Below are 18,394 nucleotides of genomic sequence, written 5' to 3'. Positions count from 1 at the left end.
ACTCAGCAAACTAGACTATAGCTTCAGGGCTAAATAACTCCCATTGTATTTACTGGGGTGGCTCGGTCTTAGAGAAGACAAAGGCATGAGTTAGGGTAATTGGGGAAATTATTTGGAAAATGGGATCAGGGCTAATTCCCCAGCCTATTACATAAGATGACCTAATGGGGCAGTAGAATAAGAATTGTATGCACTACCCAGGTACCTAGAGTTTTTTGGTCAAGGTGGCAGTATGACTTAACCTAAGCTGATCTGGATGGTAAGCAGTAGCTACTGAAATGCCTGATGCTTTGGACACTACGGTGTAAGTCTCTGACTTAAAGAGACATCCTGGTATTTCAGTAGATGATAAAGAATAAATGGATGGGTTAGACTTGATCTAGTCTTGAAATGGAGGCCATTACTAGTAAGTAGGTATAGTTGTATGGCATTCTGAGAAGTGAGGTAGATAATAGATTTTTTTAAATTATGTGTTGCTGGGTGGAATATGGTGATATGAAGTGGTGTCAAGAGAACAGAACACTGAGAGCAGGAGTACTGCCTGTAGCTGAAATTAGACTCCATATTTTGAGACTTGATGCAACCTTAGAATGCCCTGCCCATTCTACCAAATTGGGCTTTTCCATCCTTTTCTCAGTTATTTGATTGATGGGGAAATTGAGCTGTATAGAATGATAGTGACTTGCTCAATATTGCCCAGCACTGGCAGAGATTGAATAGAAGTAGGTCTTAAAAGAATCACAAAAGTTAGGACATTATATTCTTTCCCAAAGTGATACATATCTGTATCCAGATTTATAAATCTGAAGTATGGAGTAGGATATGAGGGAAGTTAAGATGATGGGGAAATGAAATTATATTGTACTGTCCCAGAATATATTACAGACTTAGAAGTGGGATGTAATTAATGGAGATAGTACAGAAAATACACCAAATGTTTCTCCTTTTCCCAAAGCTTTATATAATCTTGGCACAAAGAAAGCGTTCATTTCCTGTTTACTGAATTAATTGGGGACTTTGGGTATATGTGCACTGGCCAGACTTCCCATATGTTGAGATGCAGAATATCTAGCATGTTCCTGACTTGCTTGCTAACAGCTCAGTCATGCAGAAGGTCAAGAGAGTGACTTAGGACTTTATTACTTTGTATCTAATTCTAGACAACAAAGACAAATTGGTTATGGAATTAAAGGTGTCAGGAACTTGGGAGAGAGCAGACATGTCAACATCATGTTTTTGAGAGCCAGGGAGAGTTAAGCATAATGAGACATGCACTCCAGATTATAGAATGCAGCTTTTAATAGATGTGGGGTAGACAAGGTGGTGTTGGAAATGGCTCATTTTAATGCATGCAATTGTGGAAAGGAAGATGATTCTCAGAGAGTTCTTACAAATGACCCAATGAGGGAGAGAAGGCAGTAGAAAAAAACCATTGCAGCTCCCCAGATTCCCTTTAATGTAACAAATTTTAAAGAGAACATTCCCAGGGTGCCTGTGTGGCATAGTCAGTTGAACATCTCACTCCTGCTTTTGGGTCAGGTCTGATAACAGGGTTGTGAGATCAAGCCCCTCATTGGGCTCCACATTCAGTGTGGAGTCCACTTGTATTTCTTTCTCCCGCTTCTTCTCCCTCTCTCCTCCATGAGTGCACTTGCTCACTCTCTCTCTCTCAAATAAATAAAATAAATCTTCTAAAAAAAGAGAGAGAGAGAACACTATCATACAAAGCAGGTTAGTGTTGGGGCACCTGGGTGGCTCAGTCAGTTAGGCATCTGACTCTTGGTTTGGGTTCAGGTAGTGATCTCAGGGTCCTGTGGATCAAGCCCCATGTCAGCCTCCATGCTCAGCATGGAGTCTACTTGTCTCTCTTGCTCTGCATCTCCCTGCCCCCAGCTCATTCCCCCTCTCTCTCTCCCCCTCTCTCTCTTAAATAATTAAATAAATAAAATACTTTAAAAATGAAGGCAGGTTAGTGTTCACCATTGCAAGGATGAAGTGACCCAGAGAGTACATGAAGGATATTTCGGAAGTGCTGATAATGTTTGGTATTTTCACATGGGGTGCTGCTCCCAGGTGGGTGCTTACTTTGTGAGAAACTTGGAAAACTGTAGTTAGGGTTAGTATACTTGTCTCTACGTATGTTACACTTCAGATGAACCATGTAGTAACTCTTACGATTTAGGGTATTTCCTTTATGAGTTATTTTTAGACGCTTATTTTTGCATGTTTGTTGTAGTAAAAATTATACTTTGCCCTATTCATTTAATATTTTCTTATGTGTACAATTCCATGTTATTATGTGGCCCTCACAATCATTTTTGTTAGCTTCATAATATTCCACCATGTGGATAGACCACAACTTTCTTTACCATGCCTGTAGGGTTATGTTGCTCTGTACTTTCACTTGCATAAAGAACACTGGAACCTACATCTTTGAATATAAACCTTCTTCTACATTTCAGATTATTCCCTGAGAAGAAATCCTTTTTTAAAGATTTATTTTTATTTTTAAAGATTTATTTATTAGAGAGAAAGAGAACATGCATGCATGTGCACACAAGCAGGGGAGGGGCAGGGAGAGAGGGAGAGAGAGAGAGAGAGAGAGAGAGAGAGAGAGAGAAAGAATCCCAAGCAGACTCCCTGCTGAGCGCAGAGCCTAACATGGGGCTTGATCCTATGACTCATGAATGAGATCATGACCTGAGCAGAAACCAAAAGTCACATGCTTAACCAACTGAGCCACCGAGGTGTCCTGAGCATAGATTCTTAGATGTGAGAAGATTAGATTGATTCTCATTGAAGTCTAGATACATATTTACAAATTACCCCCAGCAGTGAAAGCCTCACCAAACTCTTGCCCATTGCTGTGTGTGATAATCTTGTACATAATTGGCAAATTTCCTAATACTGTTCTTGCAAAAATCCTTTTTCATTGTATTAATATAAAGTTGGTGATCGTTCTGACCATCCTTAGTGTCATGGCTCCCACTCGCCATGGTTTCTTAATGATGGTCATTGTGGTGCCGCACAGCCATGTACAAAACACCTTTAGTCCTCAGAGTCTCATACTCTCTGTAATCATCTTGGCTTCAGCTCACTGACCCTTTAAGTCAGAGAACAGAAATGGAAGCCAAAAGGAGTTTGACATCTGCTCTTTTTCCAAACATGAAAACAAAAAAATTAATTGGCCCACCTTTATTATTTTCAAGTTTTACCTCATTTGTGACTGAGGCTTCTTTGGCATCACATTTAGAAAATTCTACTTTATTTTTATGCTTTTTATTCATAATTATTCCCTCTTTCTGTTTAAAAAACCTTTTTAATTATTATTACCTCTTTCTGTTTAAAAAACCTTTTTCTTGAAATATAGCATACTTGAAATATCACATGAACACCTCAAATGAATACTTCATATATTTGAATCATAATGTATGATACTCTTTTAACATTTCTGCATTTTCCAGTTTTTTAATAAAGCAATTGTTTATTTTGAAAGAGAGTTCTTTCAGCATTAAAAAAAGAAAGGAAAGGAAGCACTTGTCCTAAAGAGAAAGTCACAGCAACCCAATCTTCTTTCTTTGAGAGAGTTCTTGGCTGATAGATTAGGGAAATGCAGTAGTTAGAGTCTGAGTGTCTGAAGTGAGTTTGACTGTATTCTCAAGCTATTTTGGTGGAAAGACACAGAAGTAGGATCCAAGCGCATAAGCAGTTGAGGAGGTGAGTAGTTAGATAACCAACAAAAATTCTGATGAGCAATGAATGCCAACCCAGAAGGCAGATTCTAGAACATGTCACATAGCTTTATCAATGGCATTTTCCAGGTTATAACTTATATTAACGATCTGGATAAAATTATAGGAAAAATATGTTCAAAAACTTGTAAATGGTAGAGAATATAATGGCAGACTATAGCAATCAGATCAATGAAGATGGAAGTCAACAGGGAGATCAGTATATGACTCTGAACTTGGATTCCAGAAATGCAACCACATTTTTATATGTAGAAGCAGGCACAATATTTTTTTTTTTTTTTTTTTTTTTTTTGGTGGGGGAAGGTTGATGATGGCACATTCACCATGATCAATGAAAAAGTGAGATGTTGGCTATGTTAATAGAAGCTCAGTATAACTAAGGAAAATAGAAAATCGTTATAATCTAGATAATCATATATTGACAAAACTGAAAGTTGACTGCTGCTTCCTACTCTAGACCCTTCTTGTTAAGAGAGACAAAACTGGAGGGTGTCCCAGAATGAATAGCAATATTGGTTCAAAGGATTTGAACTTTAGTCATCTGAGGAATTGTTGAAGAAGAAGAATGTTAATGGACATGAGAACCATCTTTCAATATCCAGATATCTTTTGTATACAAGGCCAGGGCAGACTTTCTTTGGTTTGAGGAACAGAATCAAGACCACTGGGGAGTCATACTTGAGTTTATTTGAAGATACAGTTTCTAGCATTAGAGGTATGCCTAGAGAAAATAGACTCTGCTGTAGACATTACCATTTCTTCTCTACTTCTGGGTGCACAGAGGACTCCATTTCTCTATCTCACTTAAGTTGGGCATGGCCGTATGACTGGTTCTAGCCAATGAAACTTGAGTAAAGTGAGTGTAACTTTTGATACAAAGCATTTAATTATGAGTTGCCAAACTCCAGCATTTTTTTCCTCCTGCCTCAATGAACAGTGAAGCCTTGTGTTAAAATGGAGGTAGACACGAGCAGACATTTCTCTGAAGAAGACATACAAATGGCTAACAGGATGAAAAAATGCTCAATATCACTCGTCATCAGGGAAATACAAATCAAAACCAAAATGAGATACCACCTCGCACCAGTCAGAATGGCTAAAATGAACAATTCAGGAAACAACAGATGTTGTCAGGCTTGCAGAGAAAGGGGAACCCTCTTACACTATTGGTGGTAATGCAAACTGGTACAGCCACTCTGGAAAAACAGTTTGGATGTTTCTCATAAAGTTAAATATAGAACTACCTATGACCCGGCACTTGGATTACTAGGCTTTTATCCAAAGGATACAAAAACAGTGATTCAAAGGGGTACATGTACCCCAATGTTTATAGTAGAAATGTCCACAGTAGCCAAAATATGGAGAGAGCCCAGATGTTCATCAACAGATGACTAGATTAAGAAAAAAAAAAAAACAGATGACTAGATAAAGAATGGAATATTACCCATCAAAAAGAATGAAATCTTGCCATTTGCAGTGACGTGGATGGAACTAGAGAGTATTATGCTAAGTGAAATAAGTCAGAGAAAAACAAATACCATATGATTTCACTCATATATGGAATTTAAGAAACAAAACAGATGAACAGAGGGGAAGGGAAGGAAAAATAAGATGGAAACAGGCAAACCATAAGGGACTCTTAACTGTGGGAAACAAACTTAGGGTTGCTGGAAGGGAAGTAGGTGGGGAGGATGAGATAATTGGGTGATGGGCATTAAGGAGGGCACTTGATATAATGAGCACTAGGTGTTATATGCAACTGAGGAATCACTAAATTCTGGCCCTAAAATTAATAATACTCTATATGTTAACTAAATGGAATTTAAATAACATTGTTTTAATTTAAAAATTAAAAATATTTAAAAATGGAGGTACCAGCTTTGGTCTCTAAGTGACTATAGTGGTTAGAGTATCCCCCAACCACTACCACTACCCCATTTCAGACCCATTCATGCACCTACACTGGCCATATTAGTTTGAGTGGGAAGTATGCCTTTACTGTTTATGGCCACTGAAATGAAGTTCATGAGTTTTATACTTCTTATAACCCTGTACTATTGATGTAGTATTGTGATTTCTTAGAAGAAATACATTTTTGGTCATTCAGATGAATTTCCTAAGTGTCAGTAGCAATAAAGGTGTCATTTGTAATGTTAATGAGGGTGACTTTTGGACCTCACCCAAGGAAGTAACTGTTGCCAGGAGGATCAACTTCTGATTAGAGGGTTGGAACTTTTAGTCTCACAGTCCTATCCAACACCCAGCCTACTGGACTTCTGGGGAAATGTGAGGAGCTGGAGGTTGGATCAGCCAATAACCAATGACTTAGTCCATAATGACTATGCAGGGAAGGCTCCATAAAAATCCAGAAGGACTGGGTTTAGAAAGCTTCTGGGTAGGTGACCACATGGAGATTGGAGAGGATAGCCTTCTGGAAAAGGCATAGAGATGCTCCACCCCTCCCCACATACCTCACCCTATGCATCTCTTCCATCTGGCTATTCTTGAGTTACATCCTTTTACAATAAACTGGTGATCTGGTAATATATTCCTCTGAGTCTGTGAGCTACTGTAGCAAACTAATTGAGCCTAAGGAAGAGGTCATTGGAACTTAGCATCTGTAGCTAGTAGGTTAGAAGAATAGGTAACTATGCTTGTACCTGGCATCTGAAATGGAGAGTAGAAGACAGTCTTATAGAACTGAACCCTTAACCTGTGGAATCTGATGCCATTTCCAGGTAGACAGTATCAGAACTGAGTTGAATTCTTAGATACCCTGCTGGTATCTAGAGGATTGTTTGGTGCTGTAGAAGGGGAAGAACCCCTCACACAGCATAATAGAATTGGGTCCAGGAACCCTCAAAGACCTAACACAAGTGCCTTCAATATGGATTGATTTCTTATGAGTGCACAGTAGCAAGACACATATGATTCTTGAGACACACACACTTGCATTATTTGCCCTTTATTTTCATTGCTTCACTAGATTCAGACTACTGCTGAGGGTATAGCTTAGTCAACTGGAATTTTCAACTGGTTCTAGAGCCTCCAGGGAGATGATCCCAATAAAGCAGGCTAAAATGATTCTCCTAAGCACACTCTTCTGTACCTCAACTACATGCCCAGTAACATCACAAGTTTATGGATTTTGTCCTCTTGGGGAACAGGCAACAAGAACTAGATAGTTCACCTGGCAAAGATTTTATTGCTGTGCAAACATACACACACAACATTATCCATGAAACCTGTGAGGTTCATCAAAGATCTCAGGGCCAAAGTGACTTTTTGAACATGAACTTTGCAGTTTGATTCTTACACGTTCATATTGACTGGACTGTTGCCAAGCGTCTGTTTCAGGCTGTACCAATAGATAGATTATTTACTTATAGTTTCCCAGGGATGCTCTTGGGGCCATCAACTAACTCATGCCATAGTGTACTCACTCTGTGTCATTGTTAAAGTTGTCTTGTGCTAGGTAGTAGCAGCATCTGATATGTTTAGAAGTGGTTCTGTCTGGAAAAGAAGCTCATGAGGTGATGGCAGCCAGGAAGTGAAAGGAGCCAAGTATGTATCTAGCTTGAAAAAAAAAAAAAGAAATAGAATTAAAAGGTGATTCCAGTGGGAGAAGAAATGAAAAGGACAGATTTAAGATTATAACTAAAAATATATGTATTTTTTATATATAACAATCAAACCTGCAACTAATTAACTGGAACCTCATTTCTGTTGTTCACAGGAGACCAAAATCAACTGCGTTCGCCTGGCTACAAAAGGTATGTTGGCATGTCCTTGTCTGTCTTCAGCTGTTTAAGCATTTCTCCTTGTAGCTACACAGGGAAAGTTGAGCCAACAATTACTAAAAATAAAAGAAGGAATTGTTATTTTCATTGGAGTCATTTACATCTAGGTATTAATATATATAGTGTATATTAATAGCACAGTGCCTAAAGCATAGTAAGAGCTCAAAACATATTTGTTGAATCAGTGGATGGATGGATGGATGGATGGATGGACGGACAGATGGTTGGATGAATGGACTGGTACATTTAATCAATAGGGGGGTGGATATAAATTTTTACTCATTCTTCTGCTATATATTTTCATTATATTTGGGTCTGTGTTTATGTGGGTATTTTTTTAAGTATGTCTATCAGATCTATCTTCCAAGTTTTGTACTTTTTTTCAACTAAGTTTGGCTTTCACAAATGAGGTGATAGTTTTGGTGCCTTTAATAATGAGAAAACAAACACTGCATTGTTATGTAGTTGGCATTTTCAATACTTATCCCAAAACCTAAGGCAGCATTGTTCAGGCTCATCACTTTTTGTTTTCCTAATTATAATTGAATTGCCTGGCCCTTTCAATTGGTACATGTTTCTGTTTATTACTTTTTAAAAAAAAATCAATGAATGGTTTGTTATCATTTAACCTATTACAAGGTTGAATGGCTAGAAATCAGGTTTATCTTTTTTGTTATAGAATGGATATTTTTAACAGCCATTGTCTCCACATAAACACACCAAAATTGGACAATTCTATTGTTCCCTGCATTTATCGACAGCCCAGATAGTTATATAGGATGCTTCCACAGAGATGACAATTATGAATATAAGTAGGCATATAATCATAGACATAAACCATGAACAAAGATGATGACCCCAGTGTGTATATGTGAACATATATGCATATGCACACTCATACGAGGAAAATGCACACATGAGTAGGGAAAAAAGAAGAGATGAAGGAGTGGGGAGAGAGGGGGAGAAGGAGGAGAATATCTATGTTATTTGACAAAATATACACCAAAACCTATCACTCGTGACTTTCATAACTTTGAAGAAAACCAGCTCAATGTGTAGGCAGAAGAGGGAAGATGATACAGGAGGGAGAAGACAGAAGCAGTAAGGACTCACCATGATAAGAACTCACTCTGATTTCACATGTCATGAGAGGCCAGTGTGTCCCTCACTTGTTCACTCTCAGGAACTCAGGCTACTGGACAGAAAGAGATAAAATGCTCTTTGTGAGGCAAAGAGAATTGATGGTCTGCAAACAAATGTGGCACAAATCACAGGCCTTGGCAGACTTTCCCACTGAGGAAAACAGATAATCCAGAAGGAAGAACATCAATAGCATAGCACTGGAGCTCCAGACTGCAAGTAGGACAGCTGAGTGTCTGCAGTGTCCTGCTTAAAGGGGCAGTCAGGGAAAGAAAGAAACTTCTAGGGAGACCTCCTTCACCCACTATGATGGTGCTCCGTGGCTCCCCTCCAGCTTTTGACTTCTAGATAAGGGAGGGGTTGATGTGATTCCTCTCCCCTCCACAGGGGTGTGGAATTCTAGGGACACCCTCTGGGATATAAACCCCCCGCACAAAGGGTACCTTGTTAGATCTTATGTTCCAAGTTGGACATTAGGAACACAGGGTTGGATGGGCAATAGGTACATGGGGAGACTTTTTGAGAGAATACTTAAAAGTTTACTCCCCTGGTGATTTTACAAATATAGAGGCTCACCATGCCATGCTTCTCCAGAGCTGCATTGCTTCTCTGAAGGAGAATTGCAGTAGTCTTTAAAGAGCTAGAGAAGAGAACTCATACCTCTTCATAGCATAAAGATCTCTCCTCCTGTTTGACCTTTAGGATACAGTCTTCCTTAGTGGAGTGTGTGCCCACAGAGCATGTAGGTGTTTGGAAGGATGAGAACAAGTGAATGAATGTGAATTTGCAGCTAGCTGGCAAAGCCCCAGCCAGGCAGCAGTGAGTCAGAGGTAGATTGACACACTCACTTTCCAGATCTGCAAGGGCTGTCATGTTAGCCTGGAGGGACAGAGTTCTAGAAGCACCTAGAATGGGACAGAAAGCTGGACAATGCAGAATGCCAGACTCACAGAGTCCAGGGAGTTAGCCGTCTCAGCACTACCTCAGATAAGAGGATACTTATTGAAAAAAAAAAAGAAAAAAAAAAAGCTGAGAAAAGGCAAAGGAAAGGAGACCTGTATTTGGTTAGTATCTTCTCTGTATCTCGAATTAGCCCGGGAGCATCCAGAGTTGATTAAAGGCAAACCCTCCCTAATTCCATGCACTGCTTATGAGGACTCTATCAAGGATCTAAGGCAGAAATCCATATTTGACCCATCTCTTTCCTGAATCAAATTTCTCACTTTGTGGGTTTGCCAAAAACACTTTTCCTTTTAACAAAGGAAAATAAGATACTGGGAATCCCGCAGGCATCGGCAGTATGTAAAGTGCCAGTGGCATATTCCACTGGCCACCCAGGTCCCTCCAAGCACTTCCACCTCCCTGTCATCATGGCACCTGCCTTCCGGGTCTGACAGTGGGCATCCAGCCTCTGGAGTGTGATCACATGTGTAAGCTTGAGGCCACCACTCTGGTGATGAATCAACTGGCTGGTGTTTTGTCCCTGACCCTGGTGATTCCAGATGATGTCCGTAGTCCACTATGTGAGTCCCGCAGAACTGGAGGGTTCCCACACAGGATGTAACAGCCCCCAGCACTCAGGCAGCGCCATTCTGACCTGTCCCTGAGTGCAGTGCCTCTTCTGTTAGATTCCACACCTAGTTCCAGCATGGGGCTCTAACCCTTGTCTGTCTGTAACATCCCTGTTAGTCACCCAAACTCTAAAGTAGTGCTGCCCAGTATGGAGGGTTGCAAAGCAAGAGACCTGGATTAGTATTCTGTGGCTGCTGTACCAAAGTGCCACCAGCTGAATGGCTTAACCACAAAATTTCTTGTCTCACAGTTCTAGAGGCTAGAAGCCTAAGGTCAAGGTTATCAATAGGGTTGGTTCCTTTGAGGTCTGTGGGGGAAGGATCTGACCCATGCCTCTTCCCCAGCTGCTGACAATCTTTGATGTTACTTGGTTTTCATCTTCACATGGCATTCTCCCTGTAGGCATCCAGTGTTGACATTTTCCCTTTTTCATAGGGACACTGGTACTATTAGATTAGGAGCCCCTCCTACTCTAGTTTGACCTTGTCCTAAGTTAACTAATTAAATCTACCAACCCTATTACCAAATAATGTTCCATTCTGAAATACTGGGGGTTGTGACTTCAACATAGGAATTGGGGGATGGATGCATAGTTCAACCTGTAGCAGGACCCATGCAATTAGGGGTAGTATCCTTGTGGTTTCTATGGGAGCCTCTGACTACTCGTTATTCATGGTATAATCTCAGTAGGCTTAAGGGTATGCAAGGAGCAGGAACCAGCCCTGTTAGAGGGGGCTTAATGGTGGGCTGGGTCTATATTTGACTGTTGTTCCCTTGAGAAGCCGAGGGAAGTTGCTTTGGCAAAGGAGCTGCAGGTTCTGTGGAAAGAGCCCCGGGCAGAGGGTAAACACAGTGGGCTATCTGCACCTGATGGCTAGGTCTGTGACAGTAGGACTTTTCAGGCCCCACATGATGGGGGAGCATCAGGTCTCAATCCAGTCATGTTTCTGGGGCCTGTGCAGGTCTCATCTACTGGGGCAGGCATCAGCAGTGCTGATTGAGAGGATCTCTGATGAGGGGCTCTTTGGTCTTAACTATTAATTTCCTCATCACATTTTGCCATGGCAGGAAGTTTCTGGCACATCGTTGGCACTTGAAAAATGCCTGCTAGAATGAGTAAATGCATTTGAAGCCAGCATCTCACTGTAGCAAGGGTCAGAGATCTTGAAAGCCTCACTTCTTCTTCCTGAGACTCAGAGGCACCATATTTAAAGTTATGCCCATCTATTCATTTACAGAACATTTTTTAACAGCAGTTTGATGATAAACCCAATCTTTGTAAAAAGAAAAGAAAACCCCTTATTTATAGGCTTTATTGATTTCCAGGATAAACTATCCCCACCATGTCCAATATCGAGCTACCAAGGATTTAAAACCAGCTTGCAAAAAAGTCAATGTTTAACAATAGGCTCCTAGCAAGATGGTACAAGCCAGATCCAACATAGGAAGACCTCCACCATCCAATTTGTTGGAGGATCAGATGGTACAATAAATGTATAAGTGTTGTATTCACTACAAAGCATTTTGGATGAAATTATTGTCGATGAAAGTTATTTCCTTTGTAGAGTCAGCTCACCCAGCATCTGTGAGCTGGACACTTTGGAAGGAGCTATGGTTTTATGGTGAACCAGCACGTGTGGTTCCTGTCCTCAAGGATCTCACAGTGTAAAAATTAAAAAAAAAAAAAATTTTAAAAAAAGGGATCCCTGGGTGGCGCAGCGGTTTGGCGCCTGCCTTTGGCCCAGGGCGCGATCCTGGAGACCCGGGATCGAATCCCACGTCGGGCTCCCAGTGCATGGAGCCTGCTTCTCCCTCTGCCTCTCTCTCTCTCTCTGTGACTATCATAAATAAATAAAAATTTAAAAAAAAAAATTTAAGGATCTCACAGTGTAGTGAGGAAACAGACCTTACATAAATGATTTTAATAGATAATAGTAGAGTTATGATTGTGATCAGTGCTTCCAAAAAGAAGTGAAAGGTACAGAATGGAGACTAAAGTAACAATAGTACCAAAGGCTCTGTCTGGTAGTAATGGCAGGTACGTTCCATGTTCTGGAGCTCTGCTTCTCTGGGACCCATATAGTCTAAGAGACTTTGTGTTTCCTTGTCCATCATCACCCCTTCTCATTTAACATTGGAAATTGCACTGGACCTGGATCAAGGGTAGGATTTGGGAGGCTGACTAAGGACCTCAGACTGTGAGAGGAGCCACACCCCTGGCCCAAAGCCCCTAAAGAGCCAAGGCCTCTGTATTTAGAGAGTATTTAATGGATAGATTCACATATCACCAGGAGGCACTGTTTATTTATAGAACCACAAATTGAAGGTACAGCTAAGGGACTGTGGGGTGGGAGTTTGGTATTTGCTAGTAGAAGGGATAATTCTAGGATCAGAACAAGCTCCCCTCAAAAGCCTTGAAGGTAGTCTTTTTCATTGGTGAGGGACTTGTTGGCCCTGCCCAGATTCACATTCATATTTACCTTGCTCCTCAGTGAGAGGTCGTCTGTGATTAACAGTGGCTGGAGACTTAGAGGCATTAGAATGTGAATACAACCCTAGTGGGGAAGTGGAGTTTATCCATGAGCAGATAAAGGCAAAAGGAAGCTCTCTTAAGACAGATTCCCTAGAAGCAGAACCTGAGGCAGGGATTTGGGTGCATGTAAGATATTAAGGGAGGGCTCTTGGAAGAAATCTATAAATGACAGAGGGAAGTGGGATAGGTAATGAGAAAATGCTAAGCAAGAATCTATTCTCAGATAAACTGAAGCCTAGGCTAGATACCAGTGAGTATAAGCTTCTCTAAAATTGTTCCGCATTGAACAAGAAGACCAGGATTTCTGCCTTTTCTGCCATAACAATGAAGTTTCATCGGTATAGTTAAAACAGAAACTGTGAGACAGGGCAAGTAGGGAGGAGGTGCATTTAGACCCATTAAATAATGTTTACCTTATATTTGGAATATGAGGGATGGGCTCAATTTAGGAACCAGGTTGAAGATGTAAGCTGAATCTAGTCAGAGGTGACCCTGGGGAACATGGAGGACGTAGGAGTTTGGGTTGGGATACTTAGACTTCCAAGGTGCTCAAGAATGGGGGCAAGGGGACATTCTTTCCCCCTTGGAAGATGATTACCCCATGTAGTAGAAGATGCCCTGCCCCAGGCTGCAGCAGCTGAAGGAAGCACCTGAACATCTCAGGTCATGACTTTCTGACTCAGAGCTGGCCAAGGGAAAAATGGTTTCTGATCCAGAGGCTCATTCTAGAGCCATGCCAGTCCTCTCCCAAAAACTGATGTCCAGTTCTGCTTACTATGACAGGGACCTCACTTCTGTTCCAAGGAGTTCCTTCCACCATGGGACACTTCATTTGTTGGAAGCATCATATCATGAGTCCATATTTGGCTCCCAATTATTTCTGCCAATGAGTCTTTGAGGCCACCTAGATCTTGTCTGCCTTTTCTCCTTCCAGAAAATAAAATTTGCTTTCTTTGACTATGTCCGCCTACCCCAATTAGGGTCAGGGAGGTACTTGCTTGTCTGTCCTCTCCCTGTTGGAAACTCTCTGGCCGCCAGCAGGCAGCAGCACTCCCATCTCTGGCACCAGCCATCAAGGGAACACAGCTGGCTCTGCAGACTCCCGCTGGGTGCGCCCGAGTGGCAGTTAGAAAAATCAGCTTTGATTTGATTTGCAAACTGAGCCTAGTCATTGAGACAAAATAAATCCGGAAACCCATAAAGCCATTTGCAGAGTTGCTTTGCAGAAGACAGCCACAGTTTTAATCTAGTAAACACTCCCTAACGATCCCATTAAAACAACCCCCTCGGAGTAGGTGCTGAAAGCTGAACTCCAGAATAATGAAGCATGAGATAAGTGAAGCATGAGATAAGGGGCCTGTGTCACCAGCAGTTCCATGCTGCCCTGTGGTAGTGATGGACTAAAACCATTGTCCCAATGGCAACAAGAAAGAGGCATGGGCAATGGTCTTTTGTAAATGTGGTTTCTTTTTATAATGGCTAAGCCCGAGGTAGACCATTTCATCCAGCATTTTCTCTTCTCTCTTCGTAATGGATCCTCACCCCTGCAGAGACTGGCAGGACAATAAATACCCATTCTCCAGTGAGATGCCCTCATTTTGCTGATGCTAAGACTGGAGCCAAAAAGGGGAATGATGTGTCTGAGGATTCTTTATCCATAAGAATAACATGTCACAGGTGGTGCAAGAAGCCAAGTAAGAGGTAGGAGCTGTCTGCTATCAGATAGGAAATGTGCACTGCCTTCCCTCCTCTCCTCTTTTGATCCAATTCTGTATGGGAGGTTCTAGCTTATATGAAGCTTCTTTGAGAGGTCACATGGAATAATGGGGAATTAGAGTCACCTGGATTCAAATCCCATGTCCAAAACTGAACTGTTTGACCTTGGATAAGTCAACCTCTACGAGTCTATCACTTCACTTTTAATCCAGAGATTATTAATTCTTTCTCCCAATTATTTGAGATAATACACATGAAAAGGTAATGTACATAAAATCATATATTTTTATTGACTGGGTGTAGCATTTTTCTCATGCACCTGCTAGCCTTTGACTGTAGCACTTTTCCTTTTCTCATCATCTACCCAGCACTTTCAGGAGGGACTCAGGACTGCAAGATGCCCAAATCTAGCTATGGTCACTGGATTAGAGACCCCAGTAAAGGATCACTTATGAGAGGCAGACTACTGCAAGTCAGTCTATTGGAATATTCTTGGCTATTGTTCAGTCTTTAAAAATCCTGCCAGACTTTCAGAGGGGAAATCCCAGGGTGTGTGCTTGGAGGTTAAGGTAAAGGAGTGATGATTCTCCCCAGCCGAGCCCAATGAGGTAAATTTTCCACACTGAGGGTTCTCAGAATTGCTTGAATATAACAAGATCTCCTTGACCCTTGGCCCCTTTTGTTCTCATCTAGTGTGTTCTAGGCCCTAAAATACCAAAGGAATAATATGGCTTTCCCTGAAACTCCTGTGGACAAGATAGAAGAACAGGATTATACCATAAGTAGACCAAAACTGACTTAAAGATTACATTCAAATATCCTAACCCATTAATATTTTTCTTGCTACAACTGTTAATATATCTGTCTAGTCTTTTATCCTTCTCTTATCCCCTCTCTCTGGAGTGTTCAAACTGCTTCCCCCACCACACACACACACACACACACACACACACACACACCTTTTCCATACCTTACTCAGGAAGACAAAGCTGGTACAATAGAGTCCGGGAAAACAAAAACCAGGACCAACACTTATCCTTCAAACATGTCCCTGGGAAGTCTCAATTCATCTCTGTGAAATAGAAATGAGAATTATCTACCTAAGACGAGAGACATCTGAGTTGATCTTAGCTCAAATCTGATGTTCCAAAGCAATTGCATCTTACAAAGGGAAGCGGAGCCCTTTTAAAATCATGAGTCAAAGAAAGGGGAAAATGTGGGTAGGCTGAAGACAAGAGTTAGAAATAAAGAGAAGAAAGCTCCACTCAAGCTTTCTCTGATGGAGCTTCAGTGTAGTGTTGAAGGAGGGGGTCGTGAAGGGGCTTAGCAAACATTAACTATCTAGTATATACCAGTCACAAGGCTGTGTATGTAGACATGAGTTTACAATGCCATGATAGAATCAAAGCCTAGCATGTATTACACATTAAATACGTAGTGGTCATCCTTATAACCCTTACTCAAGAAATGAAGCAGTAGAAGCCCAGAGGGTTGAATATAGACTTCAGAGATCCACAGAATTGTAGCTGAACTCTAACTCCAAAGCTCATGTATTCCCATGGTACCATTTTGAATCTTATCAGTGAGTGACATAGACTGGGTGAGATTCTCTGACCCACTGTCAGGGTCTCCTATCTCCTGTTTGTTAAACCCTTCCCATGCCTCTTTTCCAGTAATATCTTTAGGATGTGAAAGGTCTTTTGTCTCTCTTTGGCAGCATCCATACTAAGTCCTGGAATCTGCAGCAGACCTGGTGCCTCAAAGAGCCTTAAGCCTTCTATATTACTACAGTATATTGAAGCTAATAAACCAAGAAGTTCGTTTGTCTTCAAGGTTATCTTCTCCAGTATCATCATCATCATCTCCATCAGCATCTCTCTCTACTCAATATTCTTTGCTTTAGAAGGGCATAAAACTCAGAAAGGAAGTCTAAGGCACTCAGCATTCTGACATTCTTCACACAGTCTTACTATTTTCATTAATGGTTGACATAAATATATATGAACACAGGCTGGAAACTATGAAGAGAGTGGAGTCCTGAATCCTCTAATAGAAAAGCCAATATAATGGGGGAGCCAGGTGATAGATGGGAAAGCAAGGGACTACTACCTTTCCTTCTGCTGAATTAGTTAGGATAGGAAAAGCTTTGCTGCAATAACTGATGAATACTCAAATATCAGTAGCTTAATACCAGAAAAGTTTATTTCTTGTTATGCCATCTAGAATATATGTGGTTTCAAAAGACCCCACAGTGGGGGCAGAGAAAGTATGGGGGTAGTAATCTGGATCTTGAATACCTCACTTGGAAATGACTGTGTCACTTCCACTTACATGGCCCTAATGAGACTTGGAGTCTTCCATTTGCCTAAGGAGAGAGATAGGCCAGATATCAGGAAACTAGTCATCTCTACACAAAAAGGTATGAGACCCTTTCCTGTTTCAACATTCCTTTGTGTCCTACTGAGACCCATGATCCATTACTTACCTTCTGCTACTCCACTCACTAGGAAAAGCTCTTCCCATCCCAACACCTGTCCAGCTATACCTCTGTTTCTACCACTCAGAGCTGAGCACTCCTGCTTAGCAGAGTTGTACCCCTATGTGGTAGGATGGGGAGGCTCCTCTGGGCTTGTCAACCAGGGTTCCACTGTTTTTCATTTATTCCTTAAAAGAACTTCATGAAATTCTTATTATTATTTCCATTTTATAGGTGGAGAAATTGAAACTCAGAAATGTAATTTTCTGAGTGACACAGCTGGTAGGCAAATACTAATCCAGAATTTCATTACTTCATTTAGTTCTCAATAAACATATATTGAGTATGACTTACTATTGATTGTGGCCTCTTGTTCCAGAGAGGGTGAGAACTTTGACTTTGGATTTGGACAGGTTTTGATTCTGGGCTGAAAAAAGCACTTAACTGCTCTATGTCTTGGTTTCCCCATCTGTAAACCAGTGACAGTAATGCCGCTTCACAGGTCCAATGTAAGAATTTAATGGGCCAGTGCATATAATGTACTTAGTGCAATGCTGAGCTTATAAAGCACTCAACAAATAGCTAGTGGGTTGAACAACAAACAGATAAAGTGTATCAGTACAGCATGATTTAAGTGCTGTGATGAAGTTAAATTCAGGATGCTGTGGGAGCAGAGGAGGGAAACATAAATCAATTTAGGGTGGGCCTTCTCAGGTACATGGTTACTGAGACAAGTTTTGAAAGAGTGACAGTTATCATATTGAACAAGGCCAGATAATAAGTCAGGGCGGTCTTCTGAGTTGAGGAAGTAGCATGAGCAGATCATTGGAGGCAAGAAAGCATGCCACTGAACGTGAATGGGTCAAAGCTAAAGGTTAGATGCCAATGTGACCAGAGGCCAGGAGTGGTTAGAGGTGGTTAGAGGTGATTAGTGGTTAGTGGTTAGAGGTGCTTGAAGTAGCAAGCAAGGCCAGGACATGAAAGACTCTGTATCACCCGGTGGCATGTATATGAACATGATCCTGAGACCATGGGAGCCCTTGGATGTGCCCAAGAAACTCCCTCAGAGATGGGGTTCTGGGGCACAGACGAGGCAAGACCATGGGAGGAAGAAAGCCACTGAAATATGTCAGGTGGGAACACTGGAGCTACATCTTTTCTCAAGCCTTCTGTTTGTCTTTCTACCATGCAAGCCATGTCCTGCCTACCTCAAAAGGTGGGAAAAAGTTAATTAAAGTAGCCACTTAAAATAGGGGTTGGCCAACTTTTATGTAAAAGGCCAGTAGTAAGTATCTTCAGTTTTACAAGGCCATGTGGTCTCTGTCACACCTACTCAGCTTTGTTATGATAGCACAGAAAACAGACATAGGTAATAAATATATAATGAGTGTGACCATGTTCCAAT

The 18,394-nt window shown here is 41.2% G+C and overlaps 1 protein-coding gene and 1 long non-coding RNA gene across 4 annotated transcripts in view; one reads left to right on the top strand and one right to left on the bottom strand.

The window, feature by feature from the left end:
* Positions 1 to 18,394, top strand: part of PTPRT (protein tyrosine phosphatase receptor type T) — a 1,032,653-nt gene that overhangs the window by 817,213 nt on the left and 197,046 nt on the right. For both annotated transcript variants that reach the window (XM_038572341.1, XM_038572340.1), the window contains exon 14: positions 7,489 to 7,525. In XM_038572341.1, coding sequence (XP_038428269.1) covers positions 7,489 to 7,525 — 37 coding nt within the window. The remainder of the gene's footprint in view (positions 1 to 7,488; positions 7,526 to 18,394) is intronic.
* LOC119865670 lies at positions 7,192 to 8,750 on the bottom strand. Of its 2 annotated transcripts, none has more exons than XR_005377894.1 (3): positions 8,666 to 8,750; positions 7,448 to 7,608; positions 7,192 to 7,324 (listed from the first exon to the last, which is right to left on the bottom strand). It is a non-coding gene; the product is annotated as an uncharacterized LOC119865670 (long non-coding RNA). The 2 variants fall into 2 exon arrangements; XR_005377893.1 differs by having other exon boundaries at positions 7,216 to 7,328.

Source organism: Canis lupus, chromosome 24 (genome assembly GCF_011100685.1).
Source record: "Canis lupus familiaris isolate Mischka breed German Shepherd chromosome 24, alternate assembly UU_Cfam_GSD_1.0, whole genome shotgun sequence".
NCBI lineage: Eukaryota > Metazoa > Chordata > Mammalia > Carnivora > Canidae > Canis > Canis lupus.
This window is presented reverse-complemented; position numbering and strand designations above follow the sequence as displayed.